Here is an 11,785-nt window from a genome sequence, read left to right as displayed (position 1 = left end):
GATATGCAGGTGATACAACCTTGCTTGCTGAAAGTGAAAAGGACTTAAAACATATACTGATGAAGATCAAAGAGCACAGCCTTTGGTATGGATTACATCTCAATGTAAAGAAAACAAAAATCCTCACCACTAGACCAATCAACAACATTCTTATCAACAGAGAAAAGACTGACGTTGTCAAGGACTTCATTCTTGGAGCAACTATCAACATTCATGGAAGCAGCAGTCAAGAAATCCAAATGATGTATTGCATTACACAAATCTGCTGCACAAGACCTTTTTAAAGTGTTGAAGAGCAAAGATGTCAGCTTGAGACTAGAGTACTTGACCCAAGCTATGGTATTTTCAATAACCTCATATGCATGTGAAAGCTGGACAGTGAATAAGAACGCCGTAGAAAAATTGATGATTTTGAGTTACGGTGTTGGAGGAGAATATCGAAAGTGCCATGGGCTGCCAAAAGGACTAACAGCTCCATTTTGAAAGAACTGCAGCCAGAGTGCTCCTTGGAGGCCAAGATGGCCAAACTTCATCTCTTATACTTCGAACATATCAGGAGAGACCAGTTGCTTGGGGAAGGATATCATGTTTGGTAAGGTGGAGAGTCAGAGAAATAGAGGAAGACTCCCAATGAGATGGACTGGCCAAGTGGCAGCATTGATAGACTCAAGCATGGCAACAGTAGTGAGGTTGGCCTAGGTTCGGGCAGTGTTTCGTTCTGCTGTCCATAAGGTCGCTATGAGTCAGTGGCACCTAACAACAACAACATTCTCTGAGTAGAAAGACAAACATACTTGAGCCTATGGAAACAAATGGAGAAACTCTAACATCCACTTAGTCATCAATTCCAGAATTTCAATATAGGGGTGATAGCCGCCCCTGCCCCCACCTCACAGCAATAGTAGATAATGACTTGTGTAACTCACTGACTTCCAAATACTGGCATAAGATAAAAAACAGATTCAGTAAGTATTTAAAATAACTGCAAAAGTGATAGGACACCTGGGGGCATCTTTTATACCTTATTGCTGTTTTTAGTTGCTGTCCGGTCCATCTGATTTGGTGATCTCATGTGTGCAGAGTACAACTGCTCCCTAGGGTTTTCAAAGCTGAAACCTTTGGGAAGCAGATCTCCAGGGCTATCTTTCAAGGCACAAGGTCTGAGTTCAAACCGCCCATCCCAGTATCCCTGTCAATTAGCTTTGGGGAAGAAAGCTCTAGTATAGATTATGTCTGATACGTCTTTGAAGTAGAACGTAGGAAGGTAGACAAAATTCTGGACATCAATGTCAGAGTTTCTTTTGCCGATACCCACCTGGGAAACAATTAAAAGCCATGGTAGCAACAGCATATAACCCATCTTAGAACACAAGTGAGAGGTGGATCATACCCCTTAAGGGGCTCTTGTGCATCAGATTATCTGCCCCTTTCCTCTCCATTCAGCTTCAAATAAGTTTCTGAATTTGGCCCCCAGTAGCACTTACTATAAGGAGCTCTGGTAGCGCAGTGGTTATGAATCGAGTTGCTAATCTCACAGTCAGCAGTTCAAAACTACCAGCTGTTCCATGGGAGAAAGATGAGTCTTTCTGCTCTCGTAAAGATTTACAGCCTCGGAAACCCTGTACAGGGTCACTATGAGTCGGAACCATTTCCACGGCACATAACAACAACGACAGCACTTACTATACAGATCATTCTTTGCACATATGGAGACTTCACTATGCAATCAATTCTCTCCTACAAACAACTCCATAGTGTGTGAGTGAAGGTTACTTCCTTTCTGTACCCAGAATTGGGAGCTCAGGCTCCATGCCTGTCCTCAGTCACACTCACCTGCAGCTTGCCGGTGCAGCCTGGCCTCTCTCTCTATGCTGAAGGGGTCTTTGGGAGCTTCGAGAAGATCCCAGGATGGCCACACAGAAGCTCCTGGCCATTTCTTTGATGCACTGGTTGGGGAGGGTGTAACTGCAGCGAGAGCAGCTTGCTCTTGGTCCATCCGGGATGCAACCCCCATCTTTAAAGGGTCTCTGGGACCACCCCCCGTCAGAGACAGGAAGGGAAGAGGAGGGGAAATGCGAAGGCTTGACTAAGAGAGGAAAAAGGAAGATACAAATTTTAAACGACAATTTTGATATTAAAATATAAGGAGGCTTCAAAAAGGTCATGGAAAAAATCCAATTATAAGATAATGGAATTTGTCCATGAACTTTCTGAAACGTCCTCATAATAATCACACTATAGAAATACTATTATACTATCATACAAGGATAAGTCGAAAAGTATTGCTATAATATAAACCTTTGTTAACAAAAATATAAAAAATGTGAAGCTATTGTTCCTTAACATCTCCTCCATCTAGGAATATATACACTTCAACATCTCTTCCATCTAGATCTATATACACTTCTGAAGGAAGTGTTTCCATCTCTCTGATCCTTCCCTGAAGAATTCTACCCTCTTCAACTTAGCCTACCTCAAAACAGAAGTTTTGATATCCTCAGGGGATTCAAATCATGTTCCTTTTAAATGTTCTTTGAATTTTGGGAACAAACAGGAGTCTGAAGGGTAAGATCAGGGCTGCAGGACAGATGGGGTAAAGTTCTCCAATAAAATTCTTATAGAGCAGACCTTGCTACTCTTGATGAATGAGCAAGTGCATTGTTGTGATGGAAAAAAAAAAAAAAAAAGCTCAGTAAAACTTTTCTCACCAACGCAGTTTCCAATTAAAAAAAACAAACTTCCTCATAACAAGTTAAGCCCCTTGAATCATCCTATGTTTCAAGAAAATCGATCAGTTTTTCATAGTTTCTACACCCTTCTGAGATGATTTCTCTGCCTCGAATTTATTTGCCCAGCAAATCACCTTGGAAGCCACTGTTTTAATGGAACCTTGCTCTCTGGATCACACTGGTCAACCCAAGGTTAGTCCCTGGTTACGATTTATTCCTTGAAATTGTCTTAAGTTTTTATTTTGTTTTTAAAAGACTGAGGGGGAATAAAAAATAATAAGTGATAGAAAGATAAGCTCTTTGAGCCAGCTTATCTTTGCACAACGCTTTTGGCAACCATAAAGCCAAAAGCTTGCAGAAGTCAAGATGCTTGTTTAAACTGATTAAAATGCTGACTCATGTGATATCCCGACTTCAAGAGCTATCACAGTGATTATTCTACAGCCTTCCTCCACCAGTATCTGGACATCAGTCACAATTTCTTCATTCATTAAGGTTTATGGTCTTGCCTCTCTTGACTAATCTTTGCAGTCTTCCTGACCTACCTTGAAACATATGATCCGTCTAAAAACAATTTGTTTTATGTAGGGCAGCACTCCCATAAACTTGTTGCAAAGCTTCTACGACTTGGGGAAATATCCACTCATGTTTTGTTAAAAATTTATTAGCCTTGACCTCAAAATTATTTTTTGTGGCTGTATGAACACTAAGGCAAATAATGCATTACTGAGAAAACTTGTCTGCAGTCATCCCTGAATGCAGAAACATGTTTAAATTTAACATATTTTGTTTGGAATCAAGCTGTGCATGTGTGAACTGGAATTCTAGTAGCAATAATTTGACTTACCCTTATACATCTAACATTTGATATATTTATTTTAAACATTACTCTTATACATTTCTATGATTAATTATACTTGTATTATTAATGTAAACAAATTTTCCTTCCTTTTCCAATTAAAAAATTTTTCCATATTACAAGACATCTTCATAGCCCTTTTAATGAATTTATGCTATTCTGTTTAAGGAACAAGCTACCTTCCACTGACCCACATTCACCTACTGTTCAACATTTAGGTACTTTCCAAGATTTAATAATTATGAATAACAATTTTAAGGACAGCCTCTTCATAGTTCGTGGGGCTTTTTGGTCAAAGTCCTAGAAGCAGAATGCCAGAACGCTTTCTAAGGGAGTTCTATTTGTATAAAAACTCTATGAGCATATGTGCTTCACTCCAAGCTTGCATCAAAGCTTTAAATTCTGCTAATTTAATTGGGTACAAATGAGACCACATTAACAAATACAAACTAAAATAACATCAGAGTATTTACTGTAAATTCATATAATCCCCCAATAATCTCTTCTGTGAGTATCTGTGCTTATCCTTCCCCCATCTTTTCTTTTTTGAGGGGCATCTGAGAAAGTTTTTATACAAAATATCAAAATATTAAAGTTAGTGAAAGTAAATTTCCAAGATTGAGCCCCATTTAAAAGAAAGAACTAGAAGCATCTGGCTCCATTTTACAGGAACATAAACTGCAATCCACAAAAATAAAGGGACCTGCTTACAGTTACTCTTCTGGATGCAATCTAAACCACAAAATCGACAGGCAGTGGGAACACCAATGCCAGCTTTCATATTCTAGGATCAGGTAAGGTGAGAAAACAGGTGGGCCCTAAAAGATCATACTATGAATGGGAAACTGTAATCATAACCACTGCTGCCAATCTTCAATATAAAAAGAGAAGAGGGTGGGAAAATAGGTCATTTTTTCATTAAACATTCAACTCAGGGGATATGGTAATAGAGAAATCAGGCTCAGAAGACATCGGAAATTGTATTTATTTTCGGATGATTTCTTACTGTCTATCCCAGTTACGGTGTGAGGCTGTGGATTAATGTGCTGTACTACAAGATCGACAGTTCAGGCTCACCAGTCATTCCTCGGAAATCCTACACAGGGTTGCTAGGAGTTGGAACAGAGTAGACGGCACTTAAAAACAACAACAAATCCCATATATAGGAGTCCTGGTGTGGCACCACAGGATAAGCACTCAACCTTTAAGGTCAGTTTGAACTGCAAGGTTGGCGGTTTAAACTTACCAGCTGCTTCTCAAAAATCCTATACAGGGTCACTATGAATCAAAACGGACCCGACAGCACTTAACAACAACAATCCCATATATATTTATTTCTACTATCCCCTTTTCCCCATACCCACTCAAATCCATTTGCTAACTCCACGAAACATGGATACTGCTCTTGTCATACAGGGCAGTAGGTAACAACATGCGATGCATAAGTGAACTTTAAGGCATTATTTCTTAAGTTCTTCATGACCTCATATTGAGACTTGTCATGGGTCAGTACAAAGAACAGAGGGGCAAAAGTCAAACAGATCTGGATTAAAATCTTAGCCCTGATACTAATTATGTGATTTTTTTTAAATGATCACTTACAAATATCAGATATAAGCAAAGGAACATAAATAATATTGTTTTAAGGTTAAAAGAAATACCCATGTGGGTCAAGAAACAGAAAATTACCAGTACCTCCATATTTACTTTAGAGTGAATAATAAAAGGAGAACCTTTAGTTCCACTCTTAAGTTTATTACTCAATGTGCAAATACAAACCCACGACTCGGTTAAGCATGTCCACAATGGCCTCCATTCTTCCCTTCACCCCACCTCTCAGTCTGCATTCTACCAGACATGCATCCCCACTGTAAGTTCCAAGGTAGATACTGTACCCATCTTCCCCTTGGATATACACAGGCAAGCCCCCATGAATAAGTTACATACAATCAAATCTGAGAGATGATCTGATCCAGAGCTGAAGCCACTGGTATCTGAGTCAGAGGGGCTGCTAGAACGGGAGTCCAGGATGGGCCGGGTGTCCAGGCGGGCTCCTCTCACTGAGGGTGCTGGAAACTTGTCCATCAAGTCAGTCCCAAGGGGATCCAGAGGCAGGAAGCTCAAGGGGGGTTTTCCCAGGACGTTTCCCAGCGGTTTATGGAGCATGCTCAGTACTAGGAGGAAAACAAAACAAAACAGGAACCCTCACCTCATGATCTTGCAGTTCTCTTCCCTAGAAAAGGCTTCCAACAGCTCTTCTCTTCTCTCCCACAGCCACCCAACAACGTACACCAAGGCAAGATCACTGAAGGCATGCTAGAACTTCAGAGTTCAACAAACAGGTATGTATCTAATAATGACATTCATCCAGTATTGACCACTAAGGTCCCATCAGAGGTAGTTTACAGGATGACTATCTGAACATTTGTTGTTGCTGTGAAGTGCTGTCGAGTCAGTTCCAATCCACAGCGACCCTGTATAGGGTTTCCTAGGAGCAGCTGGTGAGCTTGAACTGCTGACTTTGCAGTTCAAACAGCTTTGCAGTCTGGTGCATTAACCCAAAGCACCACACCAGGACTCCATCTGAACACGAATTGGGCTGCAAGCCACAAGGTCAGCAGTTCGAAACTACCAGCAGTTCCACGGGAGAAAGATGAGGCGGTCTGTTCCTGTAAAGATTTACAGCCTCAGAAACCCTGTGTAGGGTGGCTATGAGTCGGAACCGACTCCACGGCACATAACAACAACAACAGAGAGCCCATCCTTATTGCCTGTTTATTAGTACATAGCCAAACTAATTTCATGCCACATATTCCATAAATTTGGTATAACATGGCACTGCAGGATCAGCACTGGACTGCAAACTACAAGGTCAGCAGTTCAAACTTACCAACTGCTCCTTGTAAAGACTATACAGGGTTGCTATGAGTCGTAACTGACTCCACGGTACTTAAAAACAACATAGATAAGTTAAAAGAGCTATAGAAAAGTTCCCCTGTGTAAAATCCTAACATACAAAGGTTCTTTTCTATGTATCCCTGAGCTAAACATTTAGAATCGATGCAGAATGATGTTATGGTTAAGCACACTCTAACTTAAGACAGACCTGAACAGAAATCTTGGCTGACACTTCCTATATGCGGCTGTGTGTTCTAGAAAGTTCACTTAGAAAGTTCACTTAGCCTCTCTGAGCCTCCATTTTCTCACTGGAACCCTGAGTGGAATACAAACTACTTTGTAACACTGTTATAAGGGTTCTATAATTAAGTAGTAGAGTTTTGCTCGGTACACAATAAATATTTAAATATTAAACATAAAAGCAAGAGAAGAGAAGTTGGGAAAGAATAGGGAGGTAAAGTGGACAGCAAAAGAGAGCAACACATCTCCACACTTGACCTTGGGGAAATAAGGAATGTGAGGCAAAGCATGCCCTTCTTGATCCATGAAGATGAAGAGTAAGAGCTTCGCCATGGGGGAACAAAGGCTTGGGAAGGAACCTTCATCTGATTTTTTTGTTTTTGTGTTTTTCATCTGAAGAACAAGAGTATCAACCTGAGAAGAGCTGTGAAGTGAAACTGAAATGATGTGTGTGACATGCTCTATAAATGGTGGCTGTGGGTGGCTCCGCCTCTGCCCTGACAAGCAAATAAGTGTAGCAGGTCATCCAGAGCTGGTTTCCTCTCAGGCCTTCCAGTCAGCCTGAATGCCTGAGGAATCCCAAGAGGCAGAAGTCAGCTTCCCCAAGCATGAATCAAAGTCAAGGCATGTTTTCAGGGTACCAGGCACACATGTCACTCACAATACAGCAAAGGCACAAGATTCAAAACCACTGTTATTAAGGGATCAAATCAGCCCACTCTCTTTTAGGCACATAACCTCTGAGGTAAAATGAGTTCTTTGGCCTTTTGTCTTGGTTCTTTAAAAAACATCTTGAAGTATATATTTTCCCCCTAAGCCCTTTTCCCTAGTGGATTTGTTACTTTTCTCCAGGTTGATTGAGATTTCCTAGGTAAATTGTAAACAACTTGATGATTTGATACCTTTTGTCAGGCCCTAAGCTGTAGTCAAGCCCAGTATGCACTAGGAAGCCATAGGTCAATATATTATACAAATGAAACGATGACTGAATATACAAATTAACTATAGTCTACTATGTAAATGTTGTGACCATGGTTTATCAAGAAGGGATTGGTCAGTTTGTGGCCTGGTGAGGGCTGGCTATGCTTTGACAATGACCAAGAATTTCCCTTATCCAGGTATGTGTTGCTTACTGTCTGTTCAGGCAACACACAACTGCATATACATTCATCCGACGCATATATATCCATGGTACAGGCATCCAGATGTCTGAGTGCCAGGATACCAGATCCTCATCTTGAGGTTACAGTCCCACTTCTCAGCTGTGCATGGCCTGGAAGCCACCTAGTGTACAGTGATGAGGCCAAGGCCAAACTCCCAACCCCAGCCCACCTTGGCTCTGTCAACTCAGTGGGTCCAGATTCCCTGGGTACCACCTGGAGTGGTCTCATAGGATGCTGATAGGAAGGTAAGCACTTGGGCACCCTCAGTCCCCCTTAGCCAACACCAATCCCTGACCCAAGGCAGATTCTGCCAGAGAACTGGCCTTCCCTGCAGCTGGCACATCAGACAAAGTGGTGACAGCCAGGTGGGACCGAGCCAAGCACTCACCAGATGAATTCACAGTGAGAGTTGCCTAGGCAGCCTGCTGGGTAAGACCAACTCAGCCATTGTACAACAGAACCCCTACTACTCACCTGGGAGCCCCCTTGATCCACTGGGAACAGAGGTGTTCCCATAACATCCAAATCACACAACATCCTATTTCATAGAACATACTGTGGACATTAATAACCACATACCTGTATGAGGGAACTTCAAAACATATGTGGAAACTGTAATTAAAGGATAATGGAATTTTTCCATGAACTTTGTGAAGTGCCCCTGTGTATGCAGCCAACACTACAGTTTTGCATATAGAGAAGGAAGAGAAGCAAACCGAGGGAAAGGCAAGAGGCAAGAGAAAGAAAGAAGCAGAGAAGAGAGGAGGTTAGTGACGAACCTCCTAAAAGAGCTGTTGTTTTTGTTAGGTGCCGTCAAGTCGGTTCCAACCCACAGCGACCCTGTACAGGGTTTCCAAGGAGCAGCTGGTGAGTTTGAACCGCTAACCTTAAGGTTCAAACTGACTTTGCAGTCAAGCACATTAGCCTACACCACCACACCAGGACTCCAAAAGAGGCACTGTTGTTGTTAAGTGCGGTTCTGTCAAGTCAATTCCGACCCATAGTTACCCTGTATAGGGTTTCCGAAGAGCAGCTGGTGAGCTTGAACTGCCGACCTGGCAGTTCAAACAGCTTTGCAGTCTGGTGCATTAACCCACAGCACCACAGGTCAAAGGCGGTTAAAACTGAAGAACCAGAGCTAACAGGCCCAGGCAGGACCTGCAGCAGTCAATGGCAACAGCAGAAACCTGCTTCTAGGAAAGCAGCTAGAGTGAACAAAACTGTATGCTAGCTATAAAAGCTATAAAAGGCTGACAAGCAGGGAGGCCGAAGGCAGAGAAGTGAATCCTCAAGGATATAGACAGGTCCTTCCCAGGAGTCCTGTACACTGAAAGGGGAGTACACAGTAGAGAGAAGGGTCTGCTTGCTTGTGTGGCTGACAGGAGCTGTGGGGGCTGTCCTACACTGAAGATGGGAGATATGTGCTCTTCATTGCAGGGGAGACTTCCAGACTTTGCATATATGTTTCTAAATCCTGATTCTAAATTGCAGCCTCTTAATCCTTAGGTTGTGGTACGGTCTGTGTGGCCATTGCAACACATGACCAAATCTAACAGAGGAGTGGAGAGACCTGTGGGGAGGCGAATGGAGGTGTATCTGACCTCTATCTTACAGAAATCAGCCTTAGGCACATCTTGATTTGCATTATCTTCCTTGAAGTTAGACAGGTTCTGATGCAACTGTTACCAGTTCGCAACCACCCTTTTGGATAAAGACATGGTAGGTCAAGCTTTAACTTTTAAATAAACTGTTTACCAAAGTAGATGTATCATTTTACGTTGCCACCAGAAGACGTGAGAATTTCAGCCCTGCCACATCATCAAACGTGGTGGGGTTACTCTTAGTTTTAGTCAATCTAATACATGTATTAGAGGAAGACCTCTAACGAGATGGATTGGCCAGGTGGCATCATTGATGGACTCAAGTGTGGCAGCAGTAGTGAGGTTGGCCCAGGATCGGACATTGTTTCGTTCTGCTGTGCATGGGGTTGCTATGAGTCGGTTCCGACTCGATGGCACCTGAAAACAATAATACATGTATAGGAGCGGATGGGTGACGCAAGAGCCGAATCACAACCAACAAAGAGTTTATCATTTCTATTTAGTTAGTTGTTCAAGGAAACATTATTTTACCTAGGCCTTTCAAAGCAGTCCAAAGCAAAAGAACTTCATTGCATGCTGGGGCTAACAGTCTGACAAGGCTCAGATTGGGATACCCATCAGAAATAATCCTGGACAAACCCCTGCCTGAAAGAAATTCACAATCAAGCCCCCTGGACTCCAGGCCTTGAGAAGGTAGGAGTTATGGTGATTTAGTCAAGGCTCTTTCTGGCCTACTGTAATAAGCCTGGTAAAAAGCACCATGATAATGAACAGATCCTACCCCTGGGTCTTCAAAGTGGTACCAATGTCCTTCAGGACCTCTTTCTTCTTCAGATATTTTACAAAAACAAGTTTAGGGCGGTGAACAATGAGTTAACATTTAAATAATAAAAAGCACTGAAAACTAGCTTAAGGACTTTAGATTTTATGTTGATGATATGGAAACACTGAGGATAGGGACTAAAAAGTGGCTGGGGGTGGGCAAAGGAGGTTGACTGAGGATACTAAGGAATGTGGTGCATAGGACCCAGCTGAAGGAGATCAAGTAATTAAACTATATTTATGCAATTGGGAAAGGTTCAGCAGGAGAGGGACATTCAAATTTGCATTTTAGACGCCACTGTGCCTAAGAAAAGGAGCTCTGGTAGCGTAATGGTTATGAATAAGGCTGCTAACCTCAAGGTTGGCAGTTCAAAACTACCAGCTGTTCCGCAGGAGAAAGATGAAGGTTTCTGCTCCCGTAAAGATACGCAGCCTTGGAAACCCTGTGCTGGGTCACTATGAGTAGGAACCGATTCCACAGTACTTAACAACAACAACAACAACAACAATAATACCTAAGAAGTCTGAGTTGGGACAGGCCTGGATAGAAAGGCAATTAACTAGTGATCCCTATAGTGATCCAGTAAGAGAAGGGTCTGCACTGAGAGAGAGAGTTGGCATGGAATACGGGAAAAAGATTAATGAAGGATACTGAGTAAAGACACCAAGGATAGTATCAAAATCTGATTAGAACAGAGTCATGTATTAAGATAGTGTTGTTGTTAGGTGCCATCAAGTTGGTACTGACCCATAGTGACCTTAAGCACAGCAGAATGAAACAATGCTCGACCCTGGGCCAACCTCACTACTGTTGCCACCGCTTGAGTCCACTGATGCTGCCAGTTGGCCAATCCATCTCGTTGGGTAGGGGTCTTCCTCTTTTTCTCTTACCTTCCACCTTACCAAACATGATATCCTTTCTCCAGCGACTGGTCCCTCCTGAAAACATGTCCAAAGTATGAGAGATGAAGTTTGGCCACCTTGGCCTCCAAGAATACTCTGGCTGCACTTTTTCCAAAACGGATCTATTGGTTCTTTTGGCAGCTCATGGCACTTTCAATATTCTCCTTCAACACCATAAATGAAAAGCATCAATTCTTCTATGGTCTTCCTTTTTCACTGTCCAGCTTTCGCATGCATATGAGGTTATTGGAAATAACCTGGCTTGGGTCAGACGCACCTTAGTCCTCAAGCTGACATCTTTACTCTTCAACACTTTAAAAAGGTCTTGCACAGCAGACTTGCCTAAAGCAATATGTCGTTTGATTTCTTGACTGCTGCTTCCATGAATGTTGATAGTTGGTCCAAAAAGAATGAAGTCCTTGACAACTTCAATCTTTTCTCCATTGATAAGAATGTTGTTGATTGGTCTAATAGTGAGGATTTTTGTTTTCTTTACACTGAGATGCAATCCATAATGAAGGCTGTGCACTTTGATCTTCATCAGTAAATGTTTTAAGTCCTCTTCACTTT

The 11,785-nt window shown here is 42.1% G+C and overlaps 1 protein-coding gene across 3 annotated transcripts in view; it reads right to left on the bottom strand.

Moving 5' to 3' along the window:
* Positions 1-11,785, bottom strand: part of CPEB1 (cytoplasmic polyadenylation element binding protein 1) — a 126,693-nt gene that overhangs the window by 12,371 nt on the left and 102,537 nt on the right. For all 3 annotated transcript variants that reach the window (XM_006870933.1, XM_006870934.1, XM_006870935.1), the window contains exons 4-5: positions 5,536-5,762; positions 1,834-2,086 (exon numbers count right to left, since the gene is read on the bottom strand). In XM_006870933.1, coding sequence (XP_006870995.1) covers positions 1,834-2,086; positions 5,536-5,762 — 480 coding nt within the window. The remainder of the gene's footprint in view (positions 1-1,833; positions 2,087-5,535; positions 5,763-11,785) is intronic.

The sequence above is a fragment of the Chrysochloris asiatica genome, unplaced genomic scaffold (assembly GCF_000296735.1).
Source record: "Chrysochloris asiatica unplaced genomic scaffold, ChrAsi1.0 scaffold00156, whole genome shotgun sequence".
Classification (NCBI taxonomy): domain Eukaryota; kingdom Metazoa; phylum Chordata; class Mammalia; order Afrosoricida; family Chrysochloridae; genus Chrysochloris; species Chrysochloris asiatica.
The sequence above is the reverse complement of the archived record's forward strand: the minus strand, read 5'-3'. Positions and strand labels throughout refer to the sequence as shown.